At 43.8% G+C, this 19,874-nt stretch overlaps 2 protein-coding genes across 2 annotated transcripts; one reads left to right on the forward strand and one right to left on the reverse strand.

Annotated features, from left to right (window-relative positions):
* Positions 1-428: 428 nt before the first annotated feature.
* Positions 429-9,666, forward strand: maf1a (MAF1 homolog, negative regulator of RNA polymerase III a). The gene is made up of 7 exons (XM_035388167.1): positions 429-1,797; positions 2,136-2,264; positions 2,585-2,756; positions 3,374-3,495; positions 4,649-4,768; positions 5,331-5,423; positions 5,831-9,666. The coding sequence occupies exons 1-7, from the start codon at positions 1,715-1,717 to the stop codon at positions 5,850-5,852; spliced, it is 741 nt and encodes a 246-aa protein (XP_035244058.1). The 5' UTR covers positions 429-1,714; the 3' UTR covers positions 5,853-9,666.
* Positions 9,667-11,698: 2,032 nt separating this feature from the next.
* trib3 (tribbles pseudokinase 3) lies at positions 11,699-18,890 on the reverse strand. Its single transcript, XM_035388166.1, has 4 exons — positions 17,365-18,890; positions 15,761-16,054; positions 14,153-14,445; positions 11,699-13,736 (listed from the first exon to the last, which is right to left on the reverse strand). The coding sequence occupies exons 2-4, from the start codon at positions 16,052-16,054 to the stop codon at positions 13,268-13,270; spliced, it is 1,056 nt and encodes a 351-aa protein (XP_035244057.1). The 5' UTR covers positions 17,365-18,890; the 3' UTR covers positions 11,699-13,267.
* Between the last annotated feature and the right edge of the window lie 984 nt (positions 18,891-19,874).

Consider the following 19,874-nt stretch of genomic DNA (forward strand, 5'->3'; position numbering starts at 1 on the left):
ATTTAAAGCGAAGCACCATTCGGCCGTTCACGAAAACAAACGATCAACATGACTGAGTTGTGTGGTATTATATGCATAGGCTTATAATCAGATCATAATCAGCATATTAACCATAGCACAGAAGCCTGTCTTTCAAGAAAAAGGGATATGAGACGTTTTTTGCCAGATTATGTTTTTAATTCAACATGTTTGAAACTTATGAATGATGATATGTACAGTAGTAAATTTCTAGGCCTAGCATGGTATGCCTATCTTGCATTAAATTTAATGAATTAATTTAATACAATCATACTAATTTGGATTCATGTCGATAAATATGAGTGGACAGGAGGGTGAGCGTGAGCAACCATTCTCAATGTGACAACCATTTCGTTTCACTTTTGAGACTGGTAGCCTATATTCCTTTTTTATTTCAATTCCAAACTTGGTAATTAAGTAATATTTTTCACTGGGTTGTCCACGTTTATATAACCTGCATAAAACAACACGATAAGAACGCACGGCGCGAAGTATCTAAAGGTACGGTACAAACAGTTTCCTCACGATGTCTCCATATTCAAAGATGATAACACCTTGAGGTAGGGCCAGGGTTTGAGGCACAGGTTGCCCTGCTTTCTTCAATAAAACACCACAAATGTGGGGAAATAAAGAGGGTCATTTACTGCAGGCTTTTGGCTTGTTGCTCCACCAGTAGCACAGAAAACAAGTGGGAAATGAAAACTTCTTTGTGGAGCCTAGCTTCACTTAGTTTCAAGCTATAAAAATTACGACATTTTTTTGCAAAATCATAAATTAATTTCACTCCAACTAATCCAGACACAAGACTCATTCTGTCGGTTATTTTGAGACGTGTGCTTTTTATACTTTTATAGATTTGATAAAAATTGAAGGGAACCTCAAAATTCTGACAATTAATTATCCTTTAGAGACGAGAAACAATCACAAAAACGAAAACGTGTTGACAGCGCCACCTCGTGATCCATCGAATAATAGACTTCCAAAACAAGGAAATTATTCTAAGCCGCGGGGTATGAGAAAGGAAGTGAATTCAGAACGAAGATAGAACAAAATACTACGCAAATCAAGTTGCTGTTGTATTTTATACCATAAGTCGCGGCTGCTGCCAAGGCGAAGGCTTTAGGAAGCCTGGGACTTACATTTAAATCCTGATTAAATTGCTGGGATGAAGAATTTGGTATTTCATTTTGCTTTATTTAATGGCAGGTATTGGAAATTTCACAGTAAAAAGGAAGACATTTTTATTAGACATATAAGTGTCTTAAAGCTTCGACAGAGATCGTTACCGCGTCCATAAATCTGTATGTGTTGTCATTTTGGTGCAGGCAGAATTAACACTGAGCTGTTGTTGAGTAATAGCGGCTGCTACATCCTTCCTTTACGGCTACAGGAGTCGATGAAGTCCGCGGGTTTTAAATTTAGTGCGCGGCTTGTTATGGAAGCTTAGGCCCAGAAGTTGTAGCTTATCGTTCGATAGAAGTTCGAACCGAGAAAGGCAACTGGTTTTTGAAAAATAATTCAGTGCCCAGATATTAAAAAAACAAAAGGGATATATGTTAAGTTCACGATTTGGAAACATTTTGAATCAATTCGCGTGTGTAGTGTTGACAGCTAGCTGACTGACGTTGGTTAAGTTGACTTTTGTATTTCGGAGATTTACTTCGCACAACTGAGGATCCAACATATATGTTTTGAAATGAAACTTCTGGAAAATTCAAGTTTTGAAGCCATAAATTCTCAACTCACGATTGAAACGGGAAACTGTCAGATAATCGGACGGTAAGTTATAAACAAAGCACTTATCAAGCTTCACTGACAGCACAGCTATGATAAACTAGATAGCTGCAACAGCTATACGCATTCGTGGTAGTACTGTTAACTATCAGCAGAAGAGGAAAACAATCGCCGCGCATTACGTTCATGAACTTCAGCGGTCATATCGTGATAAACACTTTCTGGCTACACACGCATCACATATTGTGCACACATGTTTTATTAATTTCGTTTATAAGATATAGTGGTCGAGTTGAGTTTGCAGCTATGTAAGTTGTGTTTGAAAAATTGAATTCAATTCAGAAAAGTAAGTTTGACACCTTGTCGTATCCCCCTGTTCGTAGGATTGAGAGCTACTCGTGTAAAATGGCAGGCGATGACAAACAGATGTTCAAGCAGTTTTGTCAGGAGGGTTTGCCGCACGTCCTGGAGGCGCTGTCCCCACCACAGACCGCAGGAGCCAGCCCCAACAAGTAAGAAATATTTTGACTATACTGACCTGGGTTTAGCAATCTACAGTCTTCACCAAAAATATAGTTTCTCCTCAAATATTGGAGTAAGCGTAGTTCAGTGTTCTGTTTTGCGTTTGTGAACCGTGTAAATCACACATTTAAGTGGAGTGGTGACATTTTAATACGTTTTAATACGCCTAGTTTTTATTTTATTTGATTTGATAGCTCCCCCTCGCATCTTAATGTACACCATTTGAAAAGCTCTGAGTATCGAGTTCAGTGAAAGCCTGAGTGGAAGAAGTACTTGTTTTGTGTTGACCCGGACTCTTATGTCCTGACAGGCTGAGTCAGAGTGGGCAGAGCGGGGATGAGGGCGAAGGGCCCCTATCGGACAAGTGCAGCCGGAAAACGCTCTTCTATCTGATTGCCACTCTCAACGCCTCCTTCCGTCCCGACTACGACTTCAGTCGCGCCAAGAGCCACGACTTCAGCCGGGAGCCCAGTGTTAATTGGGTGAGTTCTTTATTCCTCTGAGCTGCCGCTGGTTACATGCAGACCACAAACTGGGAACCCTGCCAATAACACAAAATGCATACTTGCTCAAAATATCCAAACAGACTGCAAGTAATGCGCAATCTACCACAGTGTAGTGCAATTTTTGATATCCATTACGGTCCCATAGACAACTGGAAGTATTGTCCTCATTCAGGAAGAGGGCCTTGGTTGTGTGCATGCATGCGTGTGTGGATATATATTCCTTTTTAAGATACGTTTTATTAAGTGTTTGCTGTGTTTTTAGTTAAATGGGTAGATAGCCTAGTCTAGATAGCCTGAATGGCCTGTTCTCATCGTGTATTCCTATGTTCTTACAAAATTTTCACTGCGCACATACTTTTTGTGCAGCATTAACAAAATTGAGTGATACAGATGTGAAATAATTTCATACGCACAAAAGGCATGGCAGACTTAGTTTTCTTTTTTCTGATTGATCACGGTTTGATGAGGTTGCACGCCCCGGGGTAGTCCTCCCTTATAGTAGTGCCTGGTTTGTGATTGCATGCAGCATAGCATACGTGTTGCTTTTTGCTACGGGGGACTGTGTGTTGACTGTGGTCTGGCTGTGATGTCAGGTGTTCAACGCGGTGAACAGCAGCCTGTCCTCTGCCGCGGGAGCTGAGTTCAGCCGAATGGAACCCCAGCTGTGGCAAGCCATCGACGACGAGATCTGCCTCTCTGAATGTGACATCTACAGGTAAGAACAAGAGCTGCCTTTCTGAATGTGACATCTACAGGTAAGAACAAGAGCTGCTTTTTTGAATGTGACATCTACAGGTAAGAACAAGAGCTGCCTCTCTGAATGTGACATCTACAGGTAAGAACAAGAGCTGCCTCTCTGAATGTGACATCTACAGGTAAGAACAAGAGCTGCCTCTCTGAATGTGACATCTACAGGTAAGAACAAGAGCTGCCTCTCTGAATGTGACATCTACAGGTAAGAACAAGAGCTGCCTTTCTGAATGTGACATCTACAGGTAAGAACAAGAGCTGCCTTTCTGAATGTGACATCTACAGGTAAGAACAAGAGCTGCTTTTTTGAATGTGACATCTACAGGTAAGAACAAGAGCTGCCTCTCTGAATGTGACATCTACAGGTAAGAACAAGAGCTGCCTCTCTGAATGTGACATCTACAGGTAAGAACAAGAGCTGCCTCTCTGAATGTGACATCTACAGGTAAGAACAAGAGCTGCCTCTCTGAATGTGACATCTACAGGTAAGAACAAGAGCTGCCTTTCTGAATGTGACATCTACAGGTAAGAACAAGAGCTGCCTCTCTGAATGTGACATCTACAGGTAAGAACAAGAGCTGCCTCTCTGAATGTGACATCTACAGGTAAGAACAAGCGCTGCCTTTCTGAATGTGACATCTACAGGTAAGAACAAGAGCTGCCTTTCTGAATGTGACATCTACAGGTAAGAACAAGAGCTGCCTTTCTGAATGTGACATCTACAGGTAAGAACAAGAGCTGCCTTTCTGAATGTGACATCTACAGGTAAGAACAAGAGCTGCCTCTCTGAATGTGACATCTACAGGTAAGATGTAGCTGAGCAGTGTACCTGTTAATGCTCCTGTTCATATCTTTCATGTACAGGTGTAGCTGAGCGGTGTACCTGTTAATGCTCCTGTTCATATCTCTCATGTACAGGTGAAGCTGAGCGGTGTACCTGTTAATGCTCCTGTTCATATCTCTCATGTACAGGAGCAGCTTGTCTCTTTCCCGTTCATTTCCCGCCCGGTTCCTCACTGTTGATCAGTGTCACAGGGGCCTTGTCTGGGCAGGCTGATGAGATAAATGGGTATGGAGGTTTAAGTGGCTTCATAAATGATGTTTTGTTTCCCTGGCAGCTATAATCCGGATCTGGATTCAGACCCGTATGGAGAAGAGGGGAACCTTTGGTCTTTCAACTACTTCTTCTACAATAAGAGGTTGAAACGGATCGTGTTCTTCACCTGTCGGTCAGTCAGGTGAGCCTCAGGCTGTTGGGTGTAAAATAAGGGCAGGAGTGCCTCCACTGTCGGAACAAGAGCAGGAATGAGCCAACTGTCTCTGCAGAGGGCTAGAGGTGACTCGTCTCTGTCTGAGCAAAGGGGCAGAAATGACCCATCTTTATTTGAGCTGGGGACTGGGAAGGATCCATCGATGTTTTACCATTTCCCATCCTACACTGGGTGGCAGTGTAGTATAATGGGTAAGGGACTGACCTTGTAACCTGTAGGCTACAGGTTTGATTCCCGTGTAGGACACTGCCATTGCTCAAGGGAGCAAGGCACTTAACCTGCAATGCTTCAGTATATATCCAGCTGTATAAATGGATGCCATGTAGATGATATGTAAAAGGTTGTGTAAGTCACTCTGGGTAAGGCCGTCAGGATAAGAGCATCTGCTAAATGCTCTGTATTCAACTGTAATCTAACAATTTTCCTGATTGGTTGGAATGCATACGCAGAGTCATGTGACTGTCTGTAGGTCATTATGAAGTGGGCATGTTTGTTGGTCGTTTACTGAAGCTCTGCCTCCGTATGTCAGTGTTTTCGTGGCCCCGCGAGACTCGGGCATCGATGATCTGGACCTGGAGCTGGAGGAGGGCAGCTATGAGGAGGAGAACATGGATGAGGAGCGGTGAGTGGCCATTGCACAGGGAGCTTAGCGCCCGGCGCTAACTGCACCTCTGCTGCAGTCTCTCACTATCCCTTCGAAAACGAATAAAAACAAATATGTGTTTGTATTTGGCACACAAAAACACTGTTGAGATATGCACTTCAGCTACAACTCATTGACAGAGTCACTGCCAAATGGCAGCGCTCTAGGAGCTGGAGCATAGATTAGATTTAATACTGTTTCCTTAACCGTCAACTAGATGGCGCAAGAACTCATTAAATAACTAGCATAAGCAAAATTTTTCATTTTCCTGCTGACACAGATTATTGACCACTGGTGACTCATAATTATAATTCGATCTGTGCGCTATGGAAAATATTAAGAGTGTGCTTTTCCGTTGGTTGCGACGGTTGACTTTCTCTCCACAGGTACGGCGCACTGTGCACCTGAGGAACCAGGGGAGGGAGCGCTGTGAAAAGATGGGCTCTCAGAGCTCTGTGTGAAGCTGCAGCTTCAGCGTCAGCGACTTCTCTTTGTTTCAGCTTCCCCTACAGCAAGGCCGGCGTTCGATTCGTTTCCCGATTCGTTCAGTTTGTTCGATTCGTTTCCCGATTCGTTCAATTTGTTCGATTAGTTTTCCGACTCCTTTTCTATTGGAAGCCCGTTACTGCGTGCAGCGGTTGCATGTTGACGTCACTTTTCTGAAGCTAAAAGCTGTTCGAATTGGGAACTTCCTCATTCTTTTTTTATCTTAAATTATTCCACCTCGTACTTTGGTTTCGTTTTGATTATGTCCTGCGGATTTTTTTGTTCTCCTTCATTTCACTGAGGAGGAAAGATTTTGTAATGCAGTGTGAGGCAGAATTTCCACTGCCAGATACCCTATGTACCCCATTCTGTGTACCTTTCTGTGCACAAATATATGTATTTTATTCTGGTATGCACTGTTTGTTGTTTTGACTGCCGTGGTCATTGCAACCAATTTTTCACAATTTATTTCCGAAGAGTATTCAACCTCCTGCAAGTATTTTGTTTTTTTTTCCTACACAAAAAAGCTTTATCATTCCATGTAGCTTTGTCTTTGTCTTTTGCAAGGTCACCAGAAAGTGTATTCTTATCAAGTGTATTTATATGTTACTTTATGTAAGACAGACAGTGGGAGCTCTTGTATGGTAGAGCATGCATACGGACCATTTTGTTTGCTTGCTGTTACATGTGTTGGACACTAGGTGTCGTGACACGCCTGTTCCGTGTGTATCAGCTTGCCTTGGTGCGTGCTTTAATTGTGCTCACCATGCACACCTGGTGGTGTGTGCCTTCATTTTAAAATGCCAGTTTGACAACTGGCTGAACTGGGGTTAAAAGGTTCCTACTTTCTGATTTTTTAATCAGATGATGGATGCACAGTGCAATTGAATACAGGATTATTAACCTAATATGTAAAAGTATTTCAAGGTGCGATATACTCAGCTTTTACACCAAGAGCAAGCATTTTTTTTTTTTTTTAGAGTCGCTGGTAGTTCATTCAGTCTTTACCTTTTAATATGCCAGCAGAACAATTTCATAATTTTTTTGGCCATCTTCACTTGTTTTATTTGCTGTGTTCTTGACAAGGCATGGTTTTCAAGGCAGTTGGCCATTCCCCCATTTGAGTTTAGAGACTCAAAATTGGCATGCGACAATAGAAGAAAACATCAGAGGAAATGGATGCTTTTTTGTCTAAATTTTCTAGGCCGTCCATGTTCTGATGCATATCCAGATCAGCATGTGCTCTTGTCCCTGGCTGTCATAGCCGTGTTGTATGTCCTAGGGTTTTTTTTTTTTTGTTTGTTACGTCACCAGAGTCCTCGTTTCATTTCACACAGCCAAGTGTCATTCTTAGACCGGGAGCTGAGTTTCACGTAGTTGCAGTGTGTGGAAGCAAATGGATTGGGTGCACATGCTCAACAGCGAGTTGAGTAAATTATAACTGTGTACCTTTGAGAGCCACCTGACCCTTAGAATTGCATTTCATGTGAAGGAGGAATGTCAGTCAGTAAGCGATGCTGTGATTGGTGAAGACGGCACCAGCCTCGTAGCATGTAGGTATACTACAGGCTAGCTGGCTGACAACACATTACCCTCAGCCTTGTCTTTGGGCATTTGGTTCCTCATTATTTTTCAGTTTAGCTGGCAAACCTCTTGAACTTGCTGGTTAGCTGGCTAAGAAGTTTTCCATAGATTTGCACAATTGGTAGGCCTGCGCAAGCTTCTCGTCCATTAGCTCAGCGGATTCCATATCGCTACAGTCCTTATGCCATACGTCACACTCTGGTGACAAAAACATTCCTAATATCTCTTTAATTTTTATACACTAGTTATCTCTTTGTTACTTCAGCACCAAAGCTCGCTGTCATAATAGCCTATTGACTAAAAAGTGTTTATGCGCTGGACTAACACGTGCATGTCAAGTTAAGTCCACCTACAGTATGTTCTGGTATTTGTGTGGTGATGCTTTTGAGAAGCCGATTTCAAGCGGCGGCATTCATATAGTCGATTTGAATTCTGCTGTCTGGCCAAAACGTTTTGTTAGCCATTTTTTTTCGCACCCTTTCCCACACGTCTTTCCTTATGGCTGAAAGCATTTGAATGAAATCCTGCTAGTCGTGAAACCACTTGGACACGATTCACAGTGTGGAACTGCCTGCAGCAGGAAGACTATGCTGTAGTTATATAGGCAAGATTCAGTCTGCCTCTTAGAGAAGCTTGTGAACCGCTGCCCAAAAAAAAAAAAAAAATCATTTATAAGCTCCGCCCTTTTACATAATTTTATTTTTGCATTGTTATGTTTGTTTAAGTAGTGGATCACGGGTGTTAAAAGCTTTTGTTAATCGGGGTCTTTTAAGTTATGCTATGTATTTGCTGACTCAAACAAGCAGACAGGCCCTTTTAAGTTATGCTATGTATTTGCTGACTCAAACAAGCAGACAGGCACAATACGGCATGTACCTGTTTCTCACTGGATTTCACGTTTGCACAAAATTGTGAGAGATTATGGGAAATGTGTGCTAATAGTTGTGAATTGTGGGTGACTCATTTGTTGTTCAACTGAAATAGTTGTGTTATAAGGCTCAGCTTTTTTGCATCAGTATAGACTAGCGTAGGTGTGGTAATGTCTCTAGTGCCAGTATCAGCCCGTTATTGCCCATTGTGTTTGCTGTTAGGCTTTTGTCTTGTAGGGAATGTCGATTTACTACAATCTTTATTATCAGATTAGGTTTATGTACTGACGCAGATTCCAGTAGCGTGTAAATGTTAAAAGGTCGGGTGACTAATGAACGTGATGTTTAAGTTTAAAAAATTTCAAAGACGATACATTTCCGCCCGCTTTTTTTTCGCCAACTTTTGAATTCACGTGAAATTCGCTCTCTCTACTTTTTTCAAATAAAGACGCAAACGTGAACGTCGGGCCAGTTCAGCGTACGCTCAGCCCGATCTTCCACGCTTCGCCTCGTCAAACCGGAGAAAGGTCCATCTTGGTTCGACGCCCCTGTCCTTCGTGTTTCCTCGGGGTTTAAATCCGTTTCATCCGGCGGACCCGTACCTTGTTAAAATCGGCCCGTGACCTGTAACGTTGGGCGAGTCAGAATAATGTGCACGAGCAGTAGCCTAAATGAGCGCTGTGTAAGGACGGCCAGATCCCACATACGCATTGCTCCTTCCTGAGGAATGTGCAGAGAACAGAAGGGAGGCAGTAGCACGCTGTGTAGGCTGGAATGCCTCCTCCGAGAAGGTCACCGCGAGGGACATTCTGTTATTCATTGGAGGGAAGAATTTGAACCCTCTATTCAGCATTTCATCATTATAGTATAGTGTGGGCTACAGTATATTTAACCAGCATTGTTATATTCATACAATATTTATCCCAGCCAGGTGTTTTACATATTCAGTCAAAGCAGAGTCTTGTATTCTCAGGGATTGTAAAATGGCTTGGTGTATAATTTTTTTTTTTTTCTTCACAAATTGGTTAGAGAAGAAACACCAAACACAATGCAGAAAGTTTCTTTTTATTTGCAGTAAAGCTACACCACTGAAACATTTAATTGCTTATAAAATTTTTTATTAATACTCATGAAGCTTGCAGGCGCTGCATTTTGTGGTTTCATTACTTAGGTTTGCTATTGTAAGAGATCACGCCATGTTGAATAAATGTGTTAACCGAATTGTCTGTATTGTGATTGAAAAAAAAGAAAATGAGTATATTTAATAAAATTTCAATAATCAAGAACGTTTTAGCCTTTACATTCACTTAGAGGCCCTTAGTTAGGTAACTGATAAACAATTTATGGTGTTGGTTTAAAGGCATTGTAAATTCCAAATGGTGATTTGTGGAAACAAAGGTGGCTACTAAAACGGAAAACAGTTTGCCAGAAAGAAAAGAAAAAAAAGCAATGTAAACAGGCCAACTATTAAATGTAAGGCCCTCTGCCTTTGGAATGTGGTAACGGTCGTTGTTGCCTGCGTGAGAACGCATTCAAACCACACTGCACCAAGGCAGCCGGGGGCTGGCACGGTCCCTCTTTGTCCATGAAAGACCTCCGCATGCATGCACTGGAGTGTAACGCATTGCACAAACTGCCCTCTTATTTTATTCTTTTTTTTTTCTTTCTTTTTTTTTTTTTTTGGAAAGCCGTTTCGAAAGAGCAGCATGTGGTGTTTTGCCTCTTTAGCATGTGCGGTTCTTGTAACTCTAAACAGGCTCTTTGACCTTAAGGTCGCCCTCGCATTGAGCAAGCATCATGAGTTCTGTTTGCTCACTCTCTGAATGTTTCCTGTCTCTCTGTTTCACTATGAAGGCATTCTGCGTGGGAGAGTGTCAACTGAAAGCTTATTGTCATTAAGTTTTAGGGGGGTGGGGGGAGCTTAATAATACCAACCCCCCCACCCACTAACTCATGTGAAACCGCTTTATTACTAATATTGTGGGTTTTCATTGATGCATCACAAGCGGAATTCTTACAATACTTGCGTTATTGACAATGCCTGGTGAGCTTCATTCAAGACTACCTCTTAATGGAACTGAATTATGTATTGAATTACGTTTTGAAGGAACTAATAGGTCCAGAGAGGGGAACAGTCGGTATGTATGTGGAAATAGCGCTGCTCAGTGGAGAAACTGGAAAGTCCTGTAGCATAAATCTGATGTTCCATGGTCCTAGTACCATTGTAGATTCAACGGTGCTGATTGGATCTAAATGCAAGCTTTAACGAACTCTATCATTAGCCGATGTTTGGTTTCCACTCATTTCAATCCGTTTGCCCACAGGGCTAATATGGAACATTCCAGCAACCTTTAAATGTCTTGGCCTAAAAATAATCTGCAGTTATCTGCAGTTTCTCACTGTGTTTCATAATGCCTTTCTTTCAGGACACATTCTGTCATGCCTATTATGTCTATGACTTGACAAGGCATACTTACAGGAAAAATAATTAGGCGGGGAGCTGGTCTGCGGTTTCTCCATACAGGCTTATCTTGAGTGAATTTTTACATGGACACCAGGTGGAATTCAGCGCATGCAAGAATTTTTCACTCACCATGCCATAACTGGGTTAGCCATGTAACTGGATTATCTGTGCGGACAGTAATAAGCATACAGCCTGCATGCCTGTGTGTGACCTCTAAGGCTCCATGGGCTTGATTTACTAAGACCTTTAGTACACGCAAAACCAATAACATGACCAATGATTGGTCACGGTATTTGTTTTGCACCTATCATTGGGTGCATTGTTAGTTTTGTGTGTGCGAAAAGGTTTCGCGCGTGCCAAAGGCCTTAGTAAATCAGTCTGCTCATTGTTCCTAATAAACGCATTTCCTGGTCACGCTTGTACAGTGAATCAGCTCTGCATGCTGGGTAATTGATTTTTTATGGCCGGGAATAAATGGCCTCTCATTCCCTATCAAAGGAAAGTGAGTAAGTGGTGGCGAATGTAACGCAGGGTCAACTGAAGAGAGAAAAACAACTTGAGGCTAACATGCTAAAACGAGCGCATTCGGGTCGTGAGACGTGAAGGATGGAACTGTAATTAGAGGGGTTATTCTCCCCCCCTCTGGAATAAGGCATTAAATGACTGGAGGGAAAGGAATGCGGTGTGATGAAATGCGTGCAGACTTCCTGCTTTAACGGCGGGGGCCTTGGCGGCTGCGGCACCGAGCCGCGCGTCCCGCAGCGGGAGTTTCGCAGCGGCCGAAAAACGCGGCGGGATTCAGCGGAAGTCCCGCGCTTATCGCAGCAAGAATCCGGCAAGACTGCGACTGCTTCGCTTTGTTTTTCAGCTTTTATTATTGGCAACAACAAAAAAAATACAGTTTTCAAAACAAAGAACATCCACCCTCCCCTCATGAACAAAGAAACTGTAGTGTGCATTTTTCTCTGTCTAATTTACAAAAAAAAAAAAGAACAAAAAAAACCAGTATTTACAAAATTCACAAAAGTTTTTTTTTTTTCTTTTTACCAGAGAAAGAACCGAGACTTAGCGCCACCCTAAGAGCTCAGCTTGCACTCCTGACTTTTAATGCCTCGTTCTGTTTCTTCAGGTCCAAGACCGTAATACCTCTTTGCCCATAGACGGGACAGGGGGGGAGACAGTAAAACTCTGGTATCCTTCTGGTTCAAACCCACCCCCCGCTGTACATGTTCATACAGACAGAAAGCAAGTCGAGCAGAAGTTGTCTGTAGTCATTGCGCAACTTTTTATGGGACCTATGACAGCGTGCGTACAATGACACATCACAAGTTCTTCATAAAAAATAAAAAAAAAACCCAGAGCTAGACCCTGTGTCTGAGATTCATAGTTCCTTTCAATGTTTTTTTTTTTTTTTTCTTGTTTTCCTTTTTTCAAATTTCATGAAACAAACAGAAAATTCAGTTAAGTTAACCTGGATCCATACACTGAGTGGAGACTCGAGGGCAGCTACAGACGCTCTTTGGTAAAGCACACATTCTATTTGGTTCAGATTTCCTTGAGGATAAATAAAAGAAATGATAACTATGGAAGGTTACTTTTCTCAGTGAAGGGGGGGGGGGAAGGCACTTTGAATGGCTGGATCCAGGTTTACAACAGCAAACGATGTAAACAACGGTACAAAAAAAGGCACAAACTGTTGTGCATCAAGTATTCCAGGATTAAATCAAGTTAAGAGGTATCCTGACACCAAGTAATTTTACCTGTTTTTTTTTAAAGAAAAAAAAAAACCTCTTCCCAATCACATTCCACCCTCCCCTCGTGTACACCTGTCACTTTGTAGCTTTTTGCAAAGGGAGAATACTGCTAGACAGAAAGATCATGGGTCATAAAGGTGGCACAAGGGCCCGTCGTTTAGCGTGAAGGCCGCTTCCAATGGAATGGAACGAGTTGTACGGAAAACGACCTCCACGAGCACGCCCTTCTGACCTTGTCACCGATTGGTCATCTGTGTCTTCCTTCAGATCCTTCTCGTTTGGAAAAAAAAAATGACAAAAAAATAAAAATAAGGGCCGTATCCAGCTGCGGTTAGGCTCTCGCCAAACGCGCTCGGCTCGGATTTCGCCTCGAAAGACGTCGGCAAAACCAGCGGTCATAAAGCTTCATGATTCACCCGCTACCTCGCGACCGCGGGGTGCCGGAACTTGGTAGATCCACTCCACGGAACCTTCCAGTCTTTGTGAAGAACCACTTAAGCCTGGCTTACGATTTGAGGGAGGGGTTTTTTTTTTTGTTTTGTTTTTTTTTTAATCTCCCCTTCTCTGTCCCCGTGTTATGAACCGCACCCCCTCAAATGATCCTCCACACTCCAGGAGATACACGAGGGGAGACTGGAGCAAAGTCCTGAGTGTTCTTTTGCGCACCTATGCACGGTCGCCGTCGTCTTCGCTCTTCCCGAAGTCCGGCACCACCTGGTCGGAGTGGTTCCTGGGGCTGAGGTGGTTGCCCGGGGATGGCGGGGCGGGGCGGGCGAGCCAGGGGTGCAGCGGGACCTCGCCCGCCTCCAGCCTGTCCGCGGGGGCCTTCCTCAGCAGGCAGCGCACCAGGCACTTGGCCCGCGGCGAGAGGGAGTCCGGGACGGTGAACACCCCCCGGCGGATCTTGCCGAAGAGCGCGGCGGGCTCCACGTCCTGGAAGGGGTAGCGCCCCACCAGCATGGTGTACAGGACCACACCCAGGCTCCACACGTCCGCCGCCTTCCCTGAGTACGAGTGCCGGGAGTTGAGGATCTCCGGGCCCACGTAGGCCGGGCAGCCGTGTTTGTCGGTCAGCGAGTCGTCTTCCCCTTTCAGGAGGCAGGAGTCCTCGAGGTTCTGCAGTACCAGCTTTGTCCTGTAGGGGGGAAATAAAAGGAAAATACTTAGGGCTCATGCCCATTTCAAACACATCAAAAAAAATATGCAACTGAACAACCATACGTTTACCATGAAACCAGAAGGGAATAAACTATGGCGGGACACTCATTGCTGGCGATTTGGTGCATGGAAACACACCATCGCCCACACACGGCTGTCTGAAGAGTTCTGTAGTGCTGCCCTTCTCTCCTTGAGTGTGGTTTGACATTTGGGTTCAGCCATCGATTTAAATGTGTGGCTACCAGCCCCCAAAACTGAGACGAACACACGCCGGTGCGTTCACAGCACTCCACTGCGCCAAATAACACGGTCAAATAAATGGGCGCTATTTTTTGCTAAGTCGCTAAGTCTCCAGGGTTAGCGGTCAGAAATCACACAGGACGCGCTACTAACCTCTGGCGGTCGGTGAAGACGAACTTGCGCAGCTTGAGGTCGCGGAGGACGACGCCGTGCTCGTGGCAGTGCGCCACCGCCGCCGTCATCTGGCCGAAGAGCCGCGCCGCCTCCTCCTCCTGGAGCCGCTTGCAGGCGCGCACGTACGAGTGCATGTCGCCGTGGCAGCGCTCGAAGAACACGTACACGTTGCGCTCGCCCGTCACCACCTCCGCGATGCGGCTGATGTTCTCGTGCGGCGGGAGGCGGGTGTAGGTGGCGATCAGCTCCTGGTACCGCTTTGCCGAAAAAACCTGAAACGCAAAAACGCACAGGAGATGCACACGGTCAGAAAGTCCGAAGGAGATGCACACGGTCAGAAAGCCTGAAGGAGATGCACACGGTCAGAAAGCCTGAAGGAGATGCACACGGTCAGAAAGCCTGAAGGAGATGCACACGGTCAGAAAGCCCGAAGGAGATGCACACGGTCAGAAAGCCTGAAGGAGATGCACACGGTCAGAAAGCCCGAAGGAGATGCACACGGTCAGAAAGCCTAAAACGCGAGCGTGCGACAGAGATGCGCGCAGTCAGAACATCTAAAAATGCGCATGCACAGAAGAAAGGCTGAAGCAGCACAGCCCACAGAGATGCACAGTAAGATGCTGCACACATGAATGACTCACTTCACCACACAAACAGTGTGCTGCATGAACATGGCACACTTCCAGATATAACCAGGCCCTCCATTCAGTAAATATTAATGTTTAGTAGTAAGTTTGTACTATTACGTTGGAACACGTTGAAAACATCACCCTTAGGGTAGCACTGATGGGCAACACTCAGGTGCAGTTTGAAAAGGAGAAGCAGACCAGAGCCTGATGAACTAGGAACTAGTGGTTTGTGTGAATGCAGGCCTTGCGGTACTCTCTGTGGTAACGGTCTACTGTTGTCACGGCAATAAACCTGAGGACCCGAGGTCAGTGAACACGTCCTGTGTGCAATTTCATCTTTGCAGGGAAAAGACCAAAGACTGAACGCGCAAGGGGCTGCCTGTTCTACACAGGCTGAGAACAGACAATGTTCAGAGAGACAGAGCACAAAAGGTCTACACCAGGCACCCAAGCTCTCAAATCACCTCAGTACTCCTGAGCACAGGCACAGGTATAGCATCAGCTGCCTGTTCCAAAAGCAACCACCACTATGTTAGCTACCCCTCTGTCATATGTACCCTACTACAGTAAATGGAGAACAGGGTGTGAAACTAACACCTGGCACCAAGATTTTCCACTCTAGCAGCCACTCTGGAAGGCAACCAACCAGGGTGGGTTATGTTGTATAATATATTGGGGCTGGTAAAATGTTGAAAATGGCTATTGATATTTTTAAATCCACAAGCCACTCTGGCAATTATGTGAAAAAAGTCAACTTCATGCAAAGTATTGAGCTAGCAGTAGTTCAATTTTGTGCTATACAACATTGAATTAATGTAATTAGCAAAAGGAAGTACCACACCTACAATCTGGATGTGTGGTGTTTGGTGCATGTGCGTCAAATTTGCCATAACAAATGCAAACATCCTACACAGGAGGAAAAATAAACAGAAGCAGCCAGAAAACCGGAGGCACTCACCTTGCAAGTGAACTCAGCCTCCGTGACACTGTGGACAGCCCTGTACGTCTGGGTTCCCTCCGTGGCCTCCAGCAGGATGTACGGTCCAATGCGAGAGACACAGTGCTGCTCCGCGCTTCCGGGGTTCGGGCTCTGGGTCAGTGGGCGGAGACAGGGCGCCAGCCCCGGGGAGGGGGGCAGACTGAGCCGGGGGCGCTTGCATTTCAGCGTGTCCGTATCAAGCGGGTCCTCGAATTCCAGCCGCTTCAGTCGCAGGGGCAGCGTGCGCCGGGCATTTTGCAGGTTCACGCTCATCTACGAAAAAGTGATCGTGTTATTTACGCAACACTGAACATGTAGTTATGATACACCTACTCATTGCAAAGGCTCCAACAAGACTAGGGAACACGGACAGATGTGCGAGGTTGGGATGCCCATAAGACAAGTGGGTTTCCAACATGCAAAATGTGCAGGAAGCCTAATACACATCGTCTACATGAAACGAAAAGCCCTCTCTATAATAAAAAAACCCGGTACTTTGAATGGAGCACAAACAGACTGTAAGAGATGACGTCAATGTTCCGAACGATGTAGCCCGTTAGCAAGAATCTGAATGCTTTTGGAAACAATGGCTAATAACATAATATTAACTACTATTTAATCTATATCATTAACTACAAATTGCATGTACTGGCAATGGTTATGCGTTAAGAAATATTTACATTCGTTTCCGTTCTGTCCGACGTAGTTACACAAACTTTCGTAAACATGAAATCTGAAACATGAGAGAATCGATTCCGGCCAAACAATAGCATACGGTGGACAGTAAAGTGTTCAAGCAATTATCTAAATCACTCTAATGTTAACTTCATTAAAATGTCCATACTGTGGGTAAGTTAATAGTTTACTAAACTATCACCCCACCGCATACGGCGTATGTGTAACAACGACACACCAAGAGAGCGGAACAGTGCATCATTATTCATACCATATTGAGTAAGAAATAATGCAACTTCCAGCACCATCATACATCACACTGTATTTAACTCGCTTGCTAAATCTAGAACTGACGTGAACTTACTCATGATGACTGTCTGCCCGTTTCGAAATGTTAATCGGTTAAATAGTGTCAGACTTAAAATTGCAATTCAGCTGCGCATATTAGCTAATTCAACGTCAGGATATCTTATCTTTATTACAAGACTGTCCTTACAGCCCGTAAAATAAAATAAATAATACTAATCATAACAATAAGTCTATGTGGCTAGCCATCACTGTGATCCCAACCCCGTTTAGAAATAATAGTATTCCATGTATCATCTGGCCCGAGAAAAAGCTGAGTGATAATACGACTAAACGTGAATAAATGGATAGCACGCTAGCTAGTTATGAATGGAAAATTCACCGGCATTAGGAGGAGCGCAGCGGCGGAACGGAGTTGCACCATCACCTTTCCTAAAGTTTAACCGTGCTATTTCACAACATTGTAGCTAACGTTGCTAACCATCACTATTCAGACAAAAGCCCGGTGCGATAATCATTCCACACTTCTGAATTCGCTAAATAAATACTTTTTTTTCATCTCATAGATAGTTAACCAGCTATGACACGTTGTGCTGTCTTACCTCGTTTGTGGAAGACAAAGGGGACCCACTCTTCACTTCACCAAAGCAGAACAATGGTTGCTAACGTTAGCTTGCTGACTAGCAAGGGCAATTCCAGTTTCAAACAAAGCGATCAGTTGTGGAAAACCATCCTCTAAGACACGTTGCAAAAATAGACGTTAATCAAAAGATAGGACTGGAGTCTTGGAAATAAATAGTCCAAAAAGCAATATGATGGAGCGATGTTGTAGCCCGCAGCGCTAAGTAGGATAACTCGCACGCTAGATCCTTTCGACCACAGTTAGGATTCCTTTTCGCCTCAATGAGAACAAAAAATGCGATCCGTTCGCTAACGGGTTAAATGGTCACCGTGCGCTCGCCGACCGCCAGCGTGTATCATTCATTGACCCATAATTCAGAAATCAGGCTCATTCAACAATTTCTTTGACAATCCTTGTTCGCCGTTCTTTTGTCAAAGGAAAGAAGCCACTGACCAGTCCACTTTGACGTGCACTCAGGCAGCAGATAATGAGCTTCAACCAGCTAGCGTTAGCTACCGGTATTTTCGTTTTTGTTCCGTGGGACGTCTTTGTTCGGTATTCCCGCTGAATTGGCGAATAGGTCACTTTTAGGTATTCCTTGACTTCAGCGTCTTCTTGTCTGTATCTTGCGTCAGAGAGAAAAGTGTGTGATATTCCACCTCTGTCTTGCTGCCAATTTTGAGATCAAAACTTTGGATCAATCTACCGTCAGAAAAAAAGTTAGCTACCTTGCTAGCTTACCTTTACTGCTACCCAGGCTACCTAGTTAGATATATAGAAGTTGCACATTGGAAGCTTACTGGCAACCGAGAAGTCAGCTTTGTCTGTAGTAGCTCTGGGAGACTTTCAACTGGCTACTGTAAAGATTAAACTGTTTTAATAATGTATTTACACCACCTGATCTGATCTAAAATAGCGATCTTAACAGGCATTTAATCCAGTCTAGCAATTCGACGTGGCTCTCAGATCAGACGTGCTCCCTTCACCTGCCCGTCTAACTGCACCGAGTCTGATGTAAAGTAGAGTCTTCAAATACCCAACACCCTCCCTCTGTTACAGTAGTTTCAAGCCGATGATGTTGAACTGGCCATGATTGCAACATCATAGTCCCTCCCCTCTCGTCTGACGACACCGGTAGGTTAACCCCGCAATACTAGTCACAAAGACAGGCAGTGCCGACTACACAAACAATGGCTGTGTGATGAAAACATATGTTGCAAAGGGCGTAGCAATAACTGACGTGTTTTATATTATACTCATCGAACTACACGATACCCGAGGGAGTTACACTTCCAAGTAAAGCGGTTGCAGCACGTACCTGTTTTATTCGTAGAACATAATGGAAACATGATTTTTTTTGCACGTCCTGTGAATTGTACGGCTATACGATAGTCTTTCGATGCTTACGAAGTTGATAAAACTGACAAAAACAGACACGTAGGCCTGAAATGTTATATTCATTTGGCAATGTGCTTATCGCACAAAAGTTATTAAGATAAGCATGTGTAGAAAACTATCTTTCAGCAAGCCATCGGTTTACACGAGAACGATTCGCCCCACCCCTTGAATGACTCAATAGCAATGATGGTATTGCACCACTGGTAATTAGAACGCTTACTAGAAAGGCACGCAGAAAGCCGGAAAAGGGAGACTGTGTGGAAGATTGAAGGGAGAGAAAGGGAGTGGGGTTTTAGTTTATTGAAAGAAAACAGTGGTTGCCATGGGGAGCTCACCTCCAATAGATTTCATTTTAATTATAGCCTGTATTTTTCCACATTATGATTTCGCGTTTTATGTTATAAGACTGCATAGAACACAGGTGAGGAGTCCTTTTAAGATCTGAGGACTCTTCAGTTAATTTGTATAAACCAAAATATGTAAACAATCATACAACACGATTTATTTAACATAATCCAGAGAAGAGATAGTTAAGTATCTCCCAAACTATCTGAAACACTTAGACATAATTGTTTTCATTTGTCTCAAATGAGGCTCAAGTTTTATAGAGAGAATCACCTTAAATTGCTTGGATTCAAGAGCTTCCCTGCATCATATCTTAGAGCCTATTATCTTTAAAATATAAATATTCTTTATTTGTCTGTGCCTGGCCCCTTTGTTGACTTCTGAGATATTTAATGGCTGATGCTTATCTTGGAAAATAATGGTGCATAAAATTGGTAGCTATGTGAACTGTAAAATGGGAAAGCAGACTTGGGAAAACCATAGGCATTAAACTGTGCCTCTATCATTAAATAATGGTTGCGAAACATCAATTTTTGCACATTATGCAACTGTGCCTTTTTGACTGTTAGTGCACAGAGTGAACCCTACAGGCATGTGGACCTACATGCCAGCCAGTTGCAGTATTCAGGTTGTGCTCTGAACTGTATTTTGCAAGCATTTTACCCTAAATTAGATTTTTATAGCAAATAGCATTGCCCGCAGCGGAGATTCTCCCTTTTATTATCTGTTTTTAGTTTTTGATGTGTC

Source organism: Anguilla anguilla, chromosome 13 (genome assembly GCF_013347855.1).
Source record: "Anguilla anguilla isolate fAngAng1 chromosome 13, fAngAng1.pri, whole genome shotgun sequence".
Classification (NCBI taxonomy): Eukaryota; Metazoa; Chordata; class Actinopteri; order Anguilliformes; family Anguillidae; genus Anguilla; species Anguilla anguilla.

Coding starts and splice junctions, on each gene's coding strand:
- maf1a (XM_035388167.1), top strand. CDS start 1,715: ATGAAACTTCTGGAAAATTCAAGTTTTGAAGCCATAAATTCTCAACTC. Junction 1,798..2,135: donor AACTGTCAGATAATCGGACG/GTAAGTTATAAA, acceptor CCCTGTTCGTAG/GATTGAGAGCTACTCGTGTA. Junction 4,769..5,330: donor TTCACCTGTCGGTCAGTCAG/GTGAGCCTCAGG, acceptor TCCGTATGTCAG/TGTTTTCGTGGCCCCGCGAG.
- trib3 (XM_035388166.1), bottom strand. CDS start 16,054: ATGAGCGTGAACCTGCAAAATGCCCGGCGCACGCTGCCCCTGCGACTG. Junction 14,446..15,760: donor AGGCTGAGTTCACTTGCAAG/GTGAGTGCCTCC, acceptor TTTGCGTTTCAG/GTTTTTTCGGCAAAGCGGTA. Junction 13,737..14,152: donor GTCTTCACCGACCGCCAGAG/GTTAGTAGCGCG, acceptor TCCCCCCTACAG/GACAAAGCTGGTACTGCAGA.